Source organism: Poecilia latipinna, unplaced genomic scaffold (assembly GCF_001443285.1).
Source record: "Poecilia latipinna isolate Pla-1442-1.1 unplaced genomic scaffold, P_latipinna-1.0 Scaffold1538, whole genome shotgun sequence".
In the NCBI taxonomy this organism is placed as follows: Eukaryota; Metazoa; Chordata; class Actinopteri; order Cyprinodontiformes; family Poeciliidae; genus Poecilia; species Poecilia latipinna.
The window spans coordinates 24,558-42,389 of record NW_015114154.1 but is presented as its reverse complement, the minus strand read 5'-3'; the positions used below and the strand labels follow the sequence as shown (position 1 = coordinate 42,389).

The following is a 17,832-nucleotide window of genomic DNA, read 5'->3' as shown; positions in this document are numbered from 1 at the left end:
GAGAAACAACGTTTTTGGGGACCCCCAAAAAAAATTTATGAAAAAGGGGGGGGGGGGGAGCTAAATTCCAGCTGCATGTTTCAGTAACTAATTTTCTTTTACTATGCTGATTTTGAGTATTTAAATAATTTAGTTGTTGAAAAATGTTGTCATCCAACAAATACATACCAACAGTAGGTTATTTAAATGTATTCTGTTTCGATTAGAGATCAAAATATTTTGTTGGAGTCAAATGGACCAAACAAGGTTTACAACCCCCCAAAAAAACAGAAATTAGGACAACCTTTACTTAAATTATAAATAAAAGTTACTTTACTTATAATTAAAATTATAAGTAAAGGCTACTTTACTTATAATTTAAAGTACCCATAATGGGTACTAATAATGATTAGTACCCATCGTTTTTATGGGTACTAATCTCCATATTTTTTTTTTGGTTTGTTGTTTCTGAAAATGTTGCTGTGCATATTTCACATCGTTGTCAGAAAAAACTTAGCTGTAATTCTGTACTTGACTTCTAATTGTGGGTGCACATAATCTGTCCAGAGGCCGCATTTTAGACAACCCGGTTTTGATTAAAGTATATTCACGTATTAGAATCCCCCCCAAGTTAAAACACACACCTAGAATCTGTGCTAAGATTTGAAATTTGATGTTAACAGATCCTTTTGATTCAATTTGACTGTTTCTGAAGTGATTCTGCAAAGCAGAGGAGCCCTGGCACGCCGAGCACAAATGCACACCGCAGTTTAAAAATAAAATTGAAAAGCAAGTACCATTTTCCTTTCCCATCCAAAGTGTTGGCTTATCACATAAAGTTACAGTAAATTATGTCGAATGTGGAGGTCCAAATGTTTTTGTTTTAGCAACATCAAGCCGGGTACGCTTTCACCTTTTATTATGATGAAATACAATTGAATTGAGTGAGACTGTCAGGTTGTACATGCTGCTAAGCCTTGGCCCGTTGATAAAGAGTCCCACGAGAGCCTTGTCACTCCAGCCAGCGTCGCCGCTTTAACTGATTCACACAAACCTTCTCCTTTCTGTCACTCACCCGCAAATCCAAACAACAGCCTCTTTCTGCTCCCCTTATCAGACCGACTGACAGGGTCACCAGGTTAGCACCACACTGGGCATGCTCAGTCATTCACTTATTGATATTGATTTTTTTTTTTTTTTTTCTTCGTCATCTTCTGATTTGAACAGTTTGTATGTGGGCGAAGAATGATATTGGGGGGTCAAGATAGAAAGCAAAAGATAGAACTCTGCCTGCTGATAGAGGACGAAGCCTTCTCTCCACCGCCTTTCTCCTTTGCAGGCTGGAGTGAAGGAGCCCCACATCCAACCATCTCTTTCTGGCTGCCATTCAGCCCCATCGATCTGACTCGGAGCCCAGCTACCCCAAGGGAGCCTGAGGCCCAGAGACACACTGCCTCTTTTGTGGAGGAGATCCACAGGTTCAGACTGACAGCCGACAGTGCTGATAAAAATATGTCCCCCGCCTTCCTGTATTGTCTACAGCAGACATGCTGTTCAAGATGTGTAACCTTTAGAAGGCTGGCCGAGCTCGAGCCGTCGTGCTGACGGCCGTAATCAGTGGAGGCTGGAATGCTGCCCAAAGCATCACACCCTTTGGCATTTTCCGATCTCTCCATCCGATCTCACTGTATTATTTCCCCGTGTGGTAGGCTGTGATAGTGAAATCACTTTCCTGTGCCCTAATAATTTAGAAATGTCACAATACTTCAGTGACTCTCATAGGCCAATTACTGTAATGCTTCCCCTGTGTGTCCCCGCACTTCGTTTTGCACATGGCTTTGCCTTTAAATCATGGGCTCTAAATTATTTTGAAAGTTCTCTACCCAAGGTGTGAAATTGCTGATTGCATGTCTGGCATGTCTCACCCTGGCTGACCTGAAACCCCCGCTGTCTTTCCCCTCCAGGGAGGAGAAGGAGCGCTGGATCAGAGCCAAGTACGAGCAGAAGCTGTTCCTGGTCGGGCTGCCTCAGTCGGATGTTCCACTGGGGCAACAGCTGCTCCGGGCGGTGGTGGAGGATGACTTGAGGCTGGTGGTGCTGCTGCTGGCCCACGGCACCAAGGAGGAGGTCAATGAGACTTACGGTGATGGGGATGGACGCACTGCGCTGCACCTCTCGTGTGCCATGGCCAATGTTGTCATCACGCAGCTGCTCATCTGGGTGAGTATAGGCTCAACTGAGCTTGGAGGGGAGGCAGCAGGGGGTGGGGGGTGTAGAAGGGCATCCAGCATTGGTTGGCATTGGGTTGACCTTTTGGTTTACTTCTGAAGATGTGATTGTTCTTTTTTTTTTTTTTTTTTTTTTTTTAAAGGTACCAGTTTGGATTAGAATAAAAGCAGGTCAGGCCAAAACTAAGAAACAAAGGACAAGTTTTTTTTTTCTAAGAGCACTGTTTGTTTACTCCAAAATATACACCTTTCTCACCTTCAAGCAGTTGGTGTGCTTAAAAATACGGAGTATTTGACTCTTATCGTAATTATTTTTCTATAAATGCTCAGGTTTAGTTAAAAAAAAATGTTGAAAAAATGTTGAAAGTTTTAATATTTTGACTTGCTTTAAGACTTTTTTATGTATTTCATTGGGGTTTTACTGACAAGCACGCATCAGTGCATAATTGTGAATTGAAACAAAAAAAGACATGAGTTATGATGTGGCTTGTGTTTCTGTTGTTCCCCCTTGAATTCTTACTTTGTCACAGCGCTTTTTATTGCAGTTGGAGCTGCATGTCTTTGAGGGATTTCATACCAACTTTGCACATCTGGAAGCTGAAATTGTTGCCTATTTTTGTTCTGTGCAAAATATCTCAAGCTCAGACTGAAAGAATAAGGCTACGGTTAGCAATGGTAATTGGTGTTTTTGTCAGAACAAGAACATCCAGCCCAGTCTCTGGTCTTTTTGCAGTCTCTGACAGGAATTATCCCTTGTTTAGCTCCACACACAATATTTTGCATGCAGGCCAAAAGGTTTTATTTTCATCTGACCAGATCACCTTTCATGTTTGTTGCAGGAAAAGCTGCTGGCTAACTCCAAATCCTTATTGTTTTCATTCAGCAATGACACAGATTTTTGGAATACAAAGCTAACTTTTGTCCTGTTGCCAGATTCTCCAATCTGAGTTGTGTATTACTATGAACATCTATCGTCTTTAACGTGTTGTACTCTGTTTTCTTAACTATGGATTTATTTTTAGAGCTTGAGAATTTATTTCTTAACCTAGCCTTGTATTAAACTTCTCCACAACTTTATTTCTGACCTTTCTGGTAAGATTCTGGTAAGAGTTGCACAATAAATCAAATCCTAATTGTCATTACGTCTCCAATGCACGTTGCAATGCAAGCCCGGCTTGGATGCAGTATTTAGTAGACTGCAATATTACAGGTGCAGTGAATTGGAATTTTCCTCGCCAGTGTCGATGCTACATTTTGATCATCTGTGTGTACAAGAGCATATGATCAGCTTGCAGTTTTTTTTTTTTTCTGTCAAACCATGATTTGGGTATAGTATAATGGTATAAAATGGTACAGCAGCATCATAGCATTTGAGCCGAACTCCACTGGCTCCATTTGGACCTGTGAGATGCTTATGGACTGGTTTAAATAAAATAATTTACTCAGGTTGACCAGGTAGGGAAAGACAAAATCCTTATGGGAATTTAGAAAAAAACATATTGAGGTTAGATCAAAGGGTGATGTGCAATCAGAATCCAACTTTCCTATCATTTTCTGTCGCAGTATGGTGTGGATGTGAAAAGCCGAGACGCTCGGAGCCAAACGCCGCTGTCCTACGCCCGGCGAGCCGGGAGCCAGGAGTGCGCCGACATCCTGCTGCAGCACGGCTGCCCCAACGATTCCAGCAGCTTAAGCTCCGTCCCCACGTCCAGTGTGAGCCTCCGCAATCCCAACATCAACAACAACAACGCCCAGTGTGAGCTCAACCGCAGCATCAGCATCATGTAGAAGCCAGAGAGAAGCTAGCTGCAGACAACAACAAAAAAGAAAAAAAAAAAAAAAAAAAAAAAAACCCAAACCCGCTCATTGTGTACTTGTTGTACTTCCTCTGTTTCACACTGTGTAACCCAGAATCAGCACCAATGGAGAGATATCAGGTATCGAGTTACTGGAGATATTCCCCTGCGCTGCAAGCTTGGACATTGTACATTTTTAAATATATTTTCTTTTTTCTTTTTTTTTTTTTTCCTCCTAACTTTATTCAGTCTTGGTCTGAAATGATCGCGATCAGCTTTAAGATTTATGTTTTTGAAGCCTCAACCAAACAGATTACTTCCTTCTGCATTTATGCCATATCGAAAAAAAAAAATCCTTAACACTCAGAGCATTTCCTACTATGTCGTCCTCTTCCCTTTTGTAATGGGAACAGAGAAATATAATGAGCGTGAGTCAGAAAACGGCTTCAAATTTTCAAGCTTAAGCATCAACCCGCAGAACAGTAAAAAAGTAGTTTCTACAAGTGAGGAAAACACTGACGCAGGGAGAAACTTAATCTCTCATAACAGTGACTGTTACAGCTTTCACAGTGATGTATGTCTTCAACACTCTATCATATACAAAAGCAAAGCAATTATGGTTAAAGAGGCCAAATGATTTCGACACTTAATTCACAGGGAAATGGATTTGGATCATCATAGAAAGAGCTGATTGCAGAATTCCTATTGGGTGAGAGTGAGTCATTTTCTATGGCACAATCTTTCAGTAAACGTGTCCGTGACTATAAAGGAATTAAGGGCCATGATGTTTTAGGACTATTAAGTCGCACTGCTTTGTGAGTGTGCCTCTTCAATCAGAATTCATTCAGATTCAAAGGTTTGATTGAAACTGTGAACTTCTACCATTACGATCTCTTTGTTAGAGTTATTATTTCTTTTAAGATTGAGTGGATTGTGTTGGTAATTGCTTCAGAGATTCAGTCAGTTTAACAGCACAGGATTCTGGGAGATCGGCTGATAGATGTAGAACTGGTACTCTAGAGATCATATCCGCTATTATTGCTGTGAAATACATATGTGGTACCGTGTGTGTGTGTGTGTGCGTGCGTGTGTGCGAGCGTGTGTGTGACTGAACATCTGCTTCAGAGGCATTTCTGTGGAGAAGTCATAAACATAAAGTAAAAATTTGGGAACATAACTGGGTTTCATTGTACAGATATCTGTAAAAAGTAGTTCATGTTCCTTTGCCTTATTCCTTATGAAAACCGTTTGACCTAGCTCAGACTTTTAGTCTAAATGAAAAAAAATGACCCCTGTCCTTTTCCTTTAGGATTTCCTGTCCTCACATCATGTGAGCGTAAAAGCTGGGAGACAACAAAATGCATTTTTTTGACTGAAGTAAAGGCGGTAAAAGGGATTACAATCAGAAAGAGGCTAATAGAGGGAAGTTTTCTTTCATACAACTGTGCAGTATTTTACAGATTTTTTTTCACCTTGTTTTATCTGGTTTGTAAGTATTTTAAAATGGTTTTCTTTATTATTATTATTATTATTTTTTATTTTTTTGGCTTAAAAAGGCAAAGATATTTGTTTACAGGGCTAATAACTACAAGGTACCGTATCTGCAATACTCATGTTGATGCTTTATGGATTTTAACTTTTCCCATTTTTTTATATGGCCAGAAGAGGATACTTGCAAAACTGAGGAAGGAATTATTTGACATTTTTTGTAAATGTGCAATTTTTTTGTTCAAAGTGGATGTAGGCTAACAAAAAAAATAATAATTAAGGAATTATCGAGCTACATTTTGAGATGCAACAAAAACATGCACATCCAACAATACACCACATTCACCACCACAGCCGTGTTATACGAAGGTGGCAGCAAAGAATCCTTAACTGGTACCGTTGTCCCTGGAGGAAGCCTCCTGACACGTGAATCTTGCACTATTTTAGTGCAATATGTTTTGAAAGAACTGATGGAAAATAGTTTGTAGTTTCTTCCTTTAAAACAAATGGCATTTGAATTAGTAGAAATGTGAACTTGTGAATTAGAACTCGGATACTGGTCCGTGTGAGATCCTCATATTATCTTGACCTTGAGTAAATGAATATTTCTTAACAGCCAATTGTGTCATAGTTGTAAAGCGAGGAAAGCTGTAGCAGCTTCTTCTACAGCAGGAAAACTCTGGCCAGTGAGGCATTTTTCTCTGACATCTCAACAAAGACCATTTAAACCTTAAGAACAGAATAGCTTCAAATATTTTGATGATTTTTGACACCTTAATTTGTCATGACACTGATAACCTACCATTTCTACCGTACCTGGTAGAAATGCTGGGATTGCTGATATCACCTGCCATGCTCCTAAAACTTGAAAATTAACTCAAAAAGTAATTTTTTTGGTGTGCTCTTAGACAGCTCGAGTACAATAAGTCAAGAGCTTCTTGTGCAATCTTGACTTTGTAGTGCCACAGTTATTCTATCTGTGCCACTATCTTTCCCGATGGTTGTTCTCTTATATGCATGTTTAACGGCTAAGTGGATACATTTTGCTTGGTTGGATGTTTGGGTACTAACTAGATGCCTTAATACTACTGAGTACATCTTGTGGAAAAGCACATTTCTGCCAAAAATGTTAAACAATTCCTTCAAGACCTCAAATGTCCACCTGATTTTTGCTCGGATTTTCGACTCGTACTGTACTGTGATATAAGCCTTATTTCTGATCATTACTTGACCACCTTATTTCACTGAGACTTTTTCATGGCTCAGTGGGATGACAGAAGAGCTCCATATGTACAGCAATTACCCTGAAACCCTATTTACATACTGTAGACGATAGGAAGGAAAAAAAAACAAAAAAAAAACACTAGAATTACCCGCCTGTTTGAACCCAAACAAACAATATAAAATGTATATATTAGCTTAGTGCTTTTATCGAAAGGAAAGCTCCTCCTGGAGAGACGAACTAAACTGATTTTGGTCATCTTGATCCATAAGTTGTTTTTGTTTCTCTTTGAACATATTTTTTTAAGGTCCTTCCGTTTGGGTCTCAACATTAGCCAACCATCTTTGGTACTTGTGTATAATGATGTACATTTGACATATTTATAATGCAGTATGTAAATATCTTTTTGTGTGTTTTGTTTTTGTTTTTGTTTTGTTTTACCTATTGTATTTCCTTTTACGTTCAGAACGTGAAACAAAGTAAAAAGCTAAAGAGTAACATGTTGTATGCTTGGATGCTTGGCTGACTCTTGCCCTATTAATAAACACTCAAATAAAACATTGTAGCCTTCCCCAAAATTTGGGGAAACTGACACATTTTTCTAGTGTTTGCGTTGTTCGTTTATTGTCTGCTGGGCTCTTCTGGATCCTGTAAAGTTTAAAGAAACAACAGTTTTACCTGTCATCATCACATTCATCAAAATAAGCTTTATATTGATTACAGCTTTTAGGAATGTGAATTCAGTTTTTTCTGTTTGTTTTTCCCAGAGAACCAACAATTTGGGGGAATTTTTAAAATTAAGAATCGAGTCTACAATTTTAATTTATTACTTTTCACTGTATACAAAGTGCTCATAATTACACACAAGTAGCAGCAATGTCCCTGAATTAAGTTTCCCCCCCAATTACATTCTTTTTTTTTTTTTTTTTTTTTTTTCTGGCTGGAATGTTTTGGACACTCGTAAGTGTATTCAAAACAGACTTACGTGTGTGTACAAATTTTCATACAGCTTAGGACTTTGGAGAATCAGTTCAGGGAGCTTGAAGTTAGTTAAAAATCATTGTCCTGTTAAAACTTCTAGTTCTGTTCAAGTACTGAACAGTGCTGTTTATTATAAATTAAGTTAAAAAAAATAAAATTGTTATTAAGTCCAGGAACGGTCCGAGGACCAACAGTTGGAAGATCTGGAACACTAAAAACAAATGGCAAAATAAAATATTTTAATTTAGTACAAGATTTGGCTCCATGAGGAATGTATGTAAACTTATAAATGGAACTGTGCGTGCAGATGACTTAAACGTAAGGTGAGACTTTTTATTCTATTAGTATGTTCTCTTCCATGTCTTTCTCTTTTCTATATTGTTTCGTCACACTGAAACGGCTCGCCCAACCATGTCTTCGGTCAAATAACGTAACCTCCTCACTTCCTTCCTGCAGGACCCCCGAGAGTCGCTGAAAGAGGATTAAGATAAAGAGCCAAGCTTAGTGTCAAGCACCAAAACACCTTAGGGAAAACCCAAAGATCCTACTGTTCAGAGAAGTCGACCTCCCACTAATCCAGTTCTTATTTCCTGCTAATCTTGTCTCAGCATATCTTTATCCTCTTCCACTCTGTTGACCGGCTTTGTTTGTCCTTTATCACCTGCTCATCGCCTTAGTTTGGCTTCTTCCTGCCTCTGTGCTAGCCTAACACTGTGGAGTCTTGATTTGAGGCCAAGAAAATGAATTTCCTCACTATCAGCATCATTAGGCTCAATTACGCATCAAGTTGTACAGGTTCATCTTAATAAATTAGGGCCTCAGAAAAGGAAAATTATAGCAGTAACTCATTCGAAAAAGGAAGTTCATACAACACAACTATTATTATTATTATTATTATTATTATTATTAAAAACAATAATTGATGCACATCAGATGTTTAGGGTGGTGTCTCAGAAAATTAGAAGATTACATAGGACGCATATAAAAAACATTTTCAATTTGGAAAAGTTGTGGCCTACACAACCACTGGGAAAACTGCCACCTTGATATTTCACTACAGACAGTCATTAACACCCTCTACAAAGATGTTGAGCTACAAAAGTTTGTTGCTAAAGAAGCTTGATATTCACAGAGTCCTGGATCCATCCAATATTAATGGAAAGTTCAGTGGAAGGTAAAAGTTTAGGTTAAAAAAAAAATTCAAATGCAACAAAGAAAAGTGCAGCTTTCAAAAGACTGTGACACAAAAACTATTCAAGGAGATCGACTGTGGCTGGAGTCATTTTCATTTTACTTGGTACCTTCTCACATTCCCAAAAGTACAAACATCTACTTGAATGACCATTGTGTCATTATGCTTGTCAGACCATCAAACTGGTCAGACCTAAAGTCTTACGTTTAGCCATTCTGAATACTAACCTGTCCATCCAGGGCCCAGGAGTGAGGCAGGAGTCACCCTGGACATTACCAGTTCATCACAGCATTCAACCTAACTCCAAAAAAAAGCAAAAAAAAAAAAAAATCTTCATGTTGTCAACAGAAAAATGAGACACCAGATCCCTCAACACAGACAAGCTGACAGGTGCTGACCTTCCCTAACACCTCATAAGAGTCACTTAAATTCCTTGCTGCATAAATGCATTAATTCATACAAAAAGAAACGCGTCATCGTATGTTTGTCAAAATTAAACAAACTCAAGTGTTTCGTAACGATATCAAATTCAGGAGTTAAAAATAGGCCTACAAGGTCCAAATTTAAATGTCTTGCTCACACTGACCACTTGAGTAATTCAAACGTCCTGACATAAAAGTTTGTGATATAATTCATGACCACGCTTCCCGTCATGACAGACCCCGGCCACTTCTGTTTGTTGTGGCGAGACTGGAGCGCTCGCTCGCTCGCGCTGCTGTGTGTTTTGATATTTCATCAGGGCCCCGCTAAACAGTGAGGAGGGCTCTCTGCCGCCCACCTCTTCTCAGACAAATTGCCTCAGAGATTGCAGAGGTGGGTCTGAGGCTGATGGATGGGTACACAAAGACCTGATGAGACCATATTTGCAAACATTAAATCCATATTTCCATAACACCTCCAAGCTGCTTTGCACCAGACCACTTTAACAGCCTGTTAATGACATGCTCAGTCCACGTTGCGTCAAGGTGTGAATAGAGGTGTTTGTTGCTTACCAAAATGTTTTACTGTGGATGTTTTTGCCACATTAACCTCCAGCTTCTGCACACTTCAGAATAGTCTGGGATTTTGATTTAATGTTAATTTCACAAAACTGACAATTGCTGAACGAAATGCAGCCCCTGGATGAATTTGTTAATTGGGAAGAAGAAAATAGTCATGTGGTTATTTTTGTTCACATGGCTACTAATTAAGATGTTGTATACAGTGTTACGGGGTTCTCAACTCTACCAATGGCGCCTTTATTAATCCCAGTTGCTTTCTTATTATTTAATCTTGACCTTAACTGAGGCAGGATGAGGCCTGCAGCACTTTACATATTGTTGTGGCTTTGCATTGTTCCTGAGTAATTCTCAGGTGAGTTCTTACAGTAATTTTGGCAGACTGGCCCCTCAGATGGTTCACCACTGTCCTGTGTTTTTTACTATTTGTGGGTCTTGTTGCGGTTTGCTGGAGTTCAAACGCTTCAGAAATGCCTTTGTTACATTTTTCATACTAATATACATATCAAATCAGTTTCTCTTCTATTATTCTTTAAATTGGGGTGTGATCCTGGTTTTTTTTTTTCATAGAGGTCTTGTTTAAGTGATTTCTTGATTCTATGGGTCTGGCAGTAGCCACACTGCTTATTTTTGGCTGATATTAGAACATCCTGTTCTAGAACATGACAAAAAAACAAACTGCGGTCAAATACTTTCTTGCAGTATGTCGTTTGCATCTTTTTTTTCACTTATCAACCATTCCTGGCATATTTAAAGTGGTCGTTGGTCATCTAAGCTAGCAGAGCCTCATAAGCAGCTCTGCATCCTGTTACGTCTTCATCCGGTTTTGCAACCATCAATTTCAGCTCTATCAAGTTTGAATTTATGTTAAACTCTGCCCTTTCTGACTCATTTAAACTCACACCTCCACACTAATCTGAATACCATCTCACTAATGTGAACATCTTAGCTCATCTCTGCCAACCTAACTCCTTCACCTCGATATCTTCCTCATCACATCCCCATTGAAATCTTTTGTCTTCTAAAAAAAAAAAAAAAAAAAAAAACAAAAACACTGTTCTCACCAACTTCCTTCCATTCTCCCTTCCTTCTCTTCCCTTTCCCCCTCTTTCCCTGTTGGCTTTTGCCTGCATTTTGCTGTTAATTTGCCTGAGAATGCATTAGATGTAATGAAGGCTGAGGGCCGAGGGAATCCTCCAGGGTTCCATTAATCATCCCCCCTCAGACAGGCAACCTTGATTACAAGTGGCAAGAAATTCATTAGAGCCAGGCCTCTGACAACTCTTATCTCCGCCACTGGATCTGACTCATTAGGCAGCCAAATTAAAGCTATGATGGCCCTGATGAAACTCATCGCTTGTTTATCTTGTGCGATTTGATGCATCTGCCCATACATCACTGTATCCACAACCGTCCGGACCCTCCTAAGAAGTCAGGCCTCCAGTCAGCGTCAAGCACTCAACGCCAACTTCACCGGCCAATAATGAGGTCCCTCGCTGTCCTTTCCCTCTCGCTGCAGGTGGGGATGAGGAAATAGTTACACGTGGAAGGAGCTGATAATTCAATTTGGGAGCCACTTCTGCAGCTTTAAAAGAAGAGCTTGGTACGACTCTGAAAGAATCAACATAGTTAATTTAATGGGGAGGAGCAAAAAGAAAAAAAAAACCATATGAATGCAGCCTCTTTTCTTCACAGCACCTTGAAAATTGCCAGCTTGAAGTCAAAGGGTGAGTTTTGTCACTGCTCCTCATCATCACCTCAAAATAGCAGCTGCACTCTGGCACACTATCGTGGAATTGATCGGCTATATTAGTCAGCTCTTGTACCATAATAAAACTTCCCACTTGCTCATCACTCCTTGAATCCCCATCCAAGTGTCACAGTCTTGATGTATGAGGTGGACGGTGAAATGAACTTTACCCAGGTCAACGAAGAAGGCCTGTTTACGCTCTGAGGTCACACTATATTTTAAGATGGCTAGCGTAATAAGGCTCAAAGAGAGAGAGAGAAAAAAAAGATCACACTTTCCTCACTCATTTAAAACAGAGACAATTACTTTGACAATATCTGTGATGAAACTTTTTATATATATATATATATAACCTGCCTCATCATTGTACTTATAAAATGGTGCAGTGAAATGTTATTAAAGGCATCGGCTTTTCTAGAATGAAATAGTTCAGGTAAACTGGAGGCTGGCGCAAAAAGTCTCCGTAAACAGCTGTTTTTCTGCTTTATCTAATAATATATGGTCATATGATTTTAGCAATATATTGTTACTCTATGGCTGCATTTTGTAGAATAATTACATTCTTGATCTACATGTTTTTTTCTGGAATATTTATATTCTACATGTATATCTATATTTTGTTGTTGCTTCTAAAGGGGAAAGACATGGAGGTAAAATGTAACGTTTCACCATAATGACAGGCGTTGGTCTTATTTGTAAAGTGATTTTTTTTTTCTTGTTTATTTATATTCAATACAGTATTTTTTTGTGGTACTTAAACTCCATGCAGTTTTTCTTTTACACTTATGTATTCTAATAATTGTCTACATTTCTGAACATTTCAGTGCATTTCAAATCTTCATAAAACAGCTGGATTATAAATAAAACATAATCTTCATTTAAAAAAAAACAACAGTTTCATGTTCACAGTGGGATTTTAACGACCATTTGAAGCTATTGTTGTGTGTTGTGGCTAAAATACACTTTTTGAGATATTATGTAAAAAAAAAAAATAAAAAAAAAATGTTGCTGTAAAAAGGTGTGGGTGCAAATGTAACTGATGGAGAAGTTCACAGTGTGCTGGATGCGCTCTTCCCTAATGAGGATCCATCAGTCCACCAACATGGCTTCCTAAAAAGAAATCAATCACTGCAGCTACTTAAAATACACTCATCTATGCTCCAGGTAAATATGCCTCTGTAAAAAAAAAATCATTTGAAACTTTAGAAGATTAAAAATTACCTTCGTGATTTTGCTAATCAAATAAAAACAGTCACTGAGAAATCAATGATCAGCACTTAAACCTGTCACGCTTTAAAAGTCTGTATATGTATAAATAATTGTAGACCTTTAGACCAGTTGAATAAGTTAATAATAATAATAATAATAATAATAATAATAATAATAATAATAATAATAATAATAATAAATAAGAAGAATAACCCTTTGATGATGTTTTTTTTCACCCATACATTCCATGTCCCATTTAAAATTTTTGAGTTATTCTTTTACAATCATAAAGTAACTAGCTTACATCGCACATCTATGTTTTATAAAAAAGTGATTCAATCTGGATTCCAGTAATTCGTATAAAGCAATTTATTAGATCAATTATATTTTACAGTCGTCCCTTTTTCGCTCGATATCACCTCCTTACAGTGTTTTTTTGTTTCTTTTTTTTTTCTTTTTGCCCCCACAAATAAATCTCCATGGTGCACCTGCCAAAAAGATGTAAAACGTCTCCAGTTAAACATGCAAATGTGGTCAACAAATTGTACTAAACACAAAACAAAACAAAACAAACAAACAAACAAAAAAAAAATCCGGGATTTTCTTCTCTCTTTTTTTTTTTCCCATCAAATGAGGACATGCACATAATCAACAGAACGTTTCGGGCCCTACATATAAATACTTAGAAAATATTTACAGTCACATCTCTTAGTGCCAGTTTGTACCCTTTATATTTACATATTCACAGGACAATAAATAAAAAGGTATAATTTATCTGATTTAGGACAGATCCTCCCCAGCCTCACCTCTCAGACAAAATAAATGAATCCTCCTATTTGTTCTTCATGCGTTCAAACACAGAGTCACTCGAAGAGTCTGATCAAATAAATGTGAATGCTGAGAGGCAATGGAAGTTCACGGTCTGGTCCCCTGCTCTATCTGTTGATGCTGACTCCTCACGGCGAACCTGTTGACGTGCACCGGGATTGGGACGACGATTTTGGGGTTCCTCACCGGCTCTCCCGAGCGGTTGTTGACGTTGCCGGCCTTGATCCGTTTCCACTTGGCCCTGCGGTTCTGAAACCAGATCTTCACCTGCACCTCGCTTAGCTTGAGCGCATGTGCGATCTGCGAGCGCTCGGTCAGAGACAGGTACTTTTTACAGTGAAATTCCTTTTCCAGTTCCAGTAGCTGCTCGCTGGTAAAAGCTGTTCGTCTCCTACGGCTCTTCCCCGCCGAGCCGCCGCTCGGGAGGGACGCCTCCTGCGAGCCGCCTTTCAGCTTGCCCTTTTGGGACAGGCCGCCGCAGTTGTTCCCGTCCGAGAAACTTTCGTTCTCGCTGTCCGCGGAGCTGTCGTCTCTGTCGCTGCAAACTGCGTCCGCCGATTTTAGGTCCAGCTTCTCTTCGTCCGAACTGTACAGTTTGGTCTCACCTGAAAAAAAGAACAAAAAACATATGAATAAAGCCTATACGGTTATTTCGCTACATGTTAAATCAGTCCACTTGTTCTTCTTCTTCTTTTTAATGTGGTCTGTTATAAAGCCATAAAATTGCAAAATTAAAGTTTTATCAAGAAATCTGTTATTGTTCATCTGTTATTCTACTATTTCTGGTTATGTTCTTCATGTCAACCCTTTTGGCCAGACCATATGTTACAGTTGCCCCTTATGTTTATGTATAGCCACCATCTGCACTTCTATTGAGGAGCCCTGACAGAACAGAAAACTTTATTTCTCTTTACCATGTGTGAATGTTCTCCCTCTCTCTTTTTTTCTTTTTAACTTGCTATTGTTTAATATTTTTTCTACTTCTCTCTATATAGTGTAAATAATGTCACTTTATACAACTGGAAAGTAAAACAAACGGGAATTAGACCAATATTCCATCAGTATTACTGCTTATTTCAATTCAGCTTAAGTTGCGTCTAGCCAGCTCACAATAAATTACATTTCAAATCATGCTCCAAGGTAAACTGATCTAATTCATGTCCAATTATGTAGAACACAAAATTTTTTTAAAAAAGTCATGCTTTCAGATGATATGGACAGAATCAGATTCACTACTTAGCAATTTTAGTTCAGATCATTTGCAATAAGAAAATAGTTTTATGTGCAGACACTGAGCAAAGTTAATCAGATGAGTAACATTTCGTCAACTTCAAAAATTATTGATAATATTTTAATACTGTGCTTAATTAATATGGAATTACATGTATAATTAGCTTTATTTATATTTATATTTTTATTGTACATTTAATGTCTAGAATTCTTCCAAAGAGCAGCTTGGAAAGGTATTTAACTCAGGCCTATATCTATAATTTTTTCTTTACAACAAATATGAAAGTTTTATATGTTCACACAATTTAACGTTACATGACCAATCTATTGCCTCTTCCCCGCCTTTTAAGCGCATTATGAACTTTTACAAAGACTGAATCTGATTGGTTTCAAAAACAATTGTATGTCATAAAGAAGAGGATTCCAGCTAACCTGATATTGTTTGAAAAGTTTCAGAAAAGTTCAGCAGCTCTGAACCCTTGTCCCGGCTGTGCAGCTCGTCGGAGTGCGGACTTTCCTGCCTCCTCGATCCGGGGTCGGCTGCGCTCAAACGAGCACCGGGCAGCTCCTGCGGCGGATAGAAGCTGTCCGGAGGGTCCGAGAAACTCGGCATGGTCGTGGTGAGAGCCACCATTGACGGAACCCCCTGTCCCAAGCTGGCGCAGAAAGTGTTGGTGAGTCGCCCCGCAAAGGAAGCCAAGGGCGCAAGGGGAGGTATGCCAGAAGAGAGAGGGGAATGGGATAAAGCTTGCGGGATAACCAGAGGTCTGTAGGGCATGAACATAGGGTAGCCGGTGTAGAGAAGGTGTCCCGGTCTGGGTTGAGGGGTTCCAATCAAGGAGTCGATGGAAAACGCCGTCCCTTGACCGCCCGGTCGCTGCATGTTTTTCTTTGTTAGGGGGTGGGGTGGGGGGGAAAACTTCACAACAAATGTCCTCTCCTCTGCGACGGACAAAACTTTCAGTCTAACCACAGAGTGAAGTGAAAGTAGATCCTCTGCTGGCGTGTTGTCATCCCTGTTTCTCCTGATATCTGCGCTCGTTTTACGCGTCTGTCTGCCGGGGCCGAGGCGACACCTTTCCCCCCCTCTTATTCGTTACACACTGAGACATAAACACACGCTCTCTCTATCTTTCTATCTACCCTCTCCCCCACCTTTCTGCGACTCCTCCTTCCCAAGCCCTCTCCGACGCGCACCGTGTGAGTGCGCGCAGAAAGAGAGGACGGGAGCGCATTGGTTATCATCTGCAATACAAGAGGAGTGAAAAGGGGGGTGTTTCCCTGGGGACTCATCCATCTTCCTCAAATTACGCTTCATTTCCTTATTCAGCCTCTGACTTTTTGGCCGTCTTGAGAGGCGGTAGTTTCCCAGTAGAGACCAAATAGAGGAGCAGCAGTCCCCCCAACTCCCCCCCCCAAAAAAAAATCCCCTCCCCGACCACCACCACCACTTTTTTCTTCTTTATTTGCCAGGTTCACCATTGACTGCGAAACGGTGTGAGAGACTGCTCCAGCCCTTCCCCTTCTATAATCGTTGACCACACCAACCCAATCAGCTATTATTAATTTTGATTGATGATAAGTAATTACTCTAGATGCAAGGGACAGCGTAAAAACAACGCGGGTTTTTTTCTCTTTTTTTGGGGGGGGGCGGGGGGGGGAGATTGTGGCATCACAGAGACTGGAGGGAGGAGAGGCAGATGTTTCTCTTAAAAAAAAAAACACAATGCGCTCGGCTTCAAGAGAAAAAGAAGTGCCCTGCAACAATTGTTCCCCGGAGAGAGGTGCTCTGTGCGAAATTAGAGCCAAGTAAAAGACACTTATGCGAGGTCAACTACGGCGTGGACGCGGGGGCACACCAGCCAAAGTCAAACCAGGGTTATTTGAACTGAATATGATGAGAACTTTAATGTTCTTTTCAAAGACTAAACAATGCAGACATTTTCCTTTGCGCTCCTCTGGTGAGAGTAATTTGTCTCCAAAGAGATGCACATGACGGAGTGACAAAAAAAGGGGGAAATAAAATCCCTCCTCTCTTTGGTTTAAGCACGGGTTTAATCGCAGATCATCTCACGCTTTAAATGGCAATGGAAGCTGATGATGATTAGCCCTATTGAGTCCTGGGTGCCCGGGCTCTCCAACTGGTCGTCTGATTGCATAAGGACATAAACATATCAGCACCGACTCTGATTAGCTGCTGAGGGCCAGGCCAGGCTAATTCTTATAATTGCAAGTGACTTAAGCAGTACCTCTCTTTGATCTATTGAAACCATTTGAGAAGAACCTCACCTTTGTTTTTTTTTTGTGTTTGTTTTGTTTTCTTCTTCCCCTCTTCTGGTTATTTTTACTGATACACAAAAATGAGCAAGTTTGTGTTTTATTTGACTTAAATAGCCACTTTCAGTTGTTATTTTCAAATAAGGACATTTCTAAATTATTATTTCTGGTCAATAACGACCTGATAGTAACATTTTATTTTAATTTACAAAGCTGAAAGGAAAATTATCGGTTGTTAAATAGAAATGCATTTTATTTTCCAGTGGGTAGATTCTGGTGGAGCAGCAGCAAAGTGACACGTAATTGAGGCATGTAGATTCACACAAAGAAAATCTAAGAATATGTAAAAAAAAAATAATAATAAAAAAATAAAAAATAAATAAATAAATAAATAAATAAAATAAAGAATAATATGCTGCACAGTAAGGACATAAGTTCAGCTTAAAATACTCTGCACTGATCAAAAATGTCAAACTATGATCCAAGGAATGTACAACCAAGGTTATTTTTTAAAATGTAAGAAAATGTGCATGTGTGAAAAGTCCAGGAGATTTTTTTTTAAATGAGAAAAACATGCAAAACAAAAGAGCAGTGTGAATAGTAGGGTTGTAAACATTTTTGAGTTTGTTGGGATTGATGGGGGTTAGATAAAGT

General features: G+C 39.3%; 2 protein-coding genes across 2 annotated transcripts in view; one reads left to right on the top strand and one right to left on the bottom strand.

The window, feature by feature from the left end:
* LOC106963472 (arf-GAP with GTPase, ANK repeat and PH domain-containing protein 3-like) overlaps positions 1–4,632 on the top strand; it is a 99,696-nt gene extending 95,064 nt beyond the window's left edge. The window contains exons 17-18 of the mRNA XM_015058402.1: positions 1,944–2,199; positions 3,771–4,632. Of these exons, the coding sequence (XP_014913888.1) occupies positions 1,944–2,199; positions 3,771–3,995 (481 nt within the window). The 3' untranslated portion in view covers positions 3,996–4,632. The remainder of the gene's footprint in view (positions 1–1,943; positions 2,200–3,770) is intronic.
* An 8,566-nt stretch (positions 4,633–13,198) lies between these two features.
* Positions 13,199–16,062, bottom strand: gbx1 (gastrulation brain homeobox 1). Its single transcript, XM_015058403.1, has 2 exons — positions 15,334–16,062; positions 13,199–14,276 (listed from the first exon to the last, which is right to left on the bottom strand). The coding sequence occupies exons 1-2, from the start codon at positions 15,782–15,784 to the stop codon at positions 13,759–13,761; spliced, it is 969 nt and encodes a 322-aa protein (XP_014913889.1). The 5' UTR covers positions 15,785–16,062; the 3' UTR covers positions 13,199–13,758.
* Positions 16,063–17,832: the final 1,770 nt, after the last annotated feature.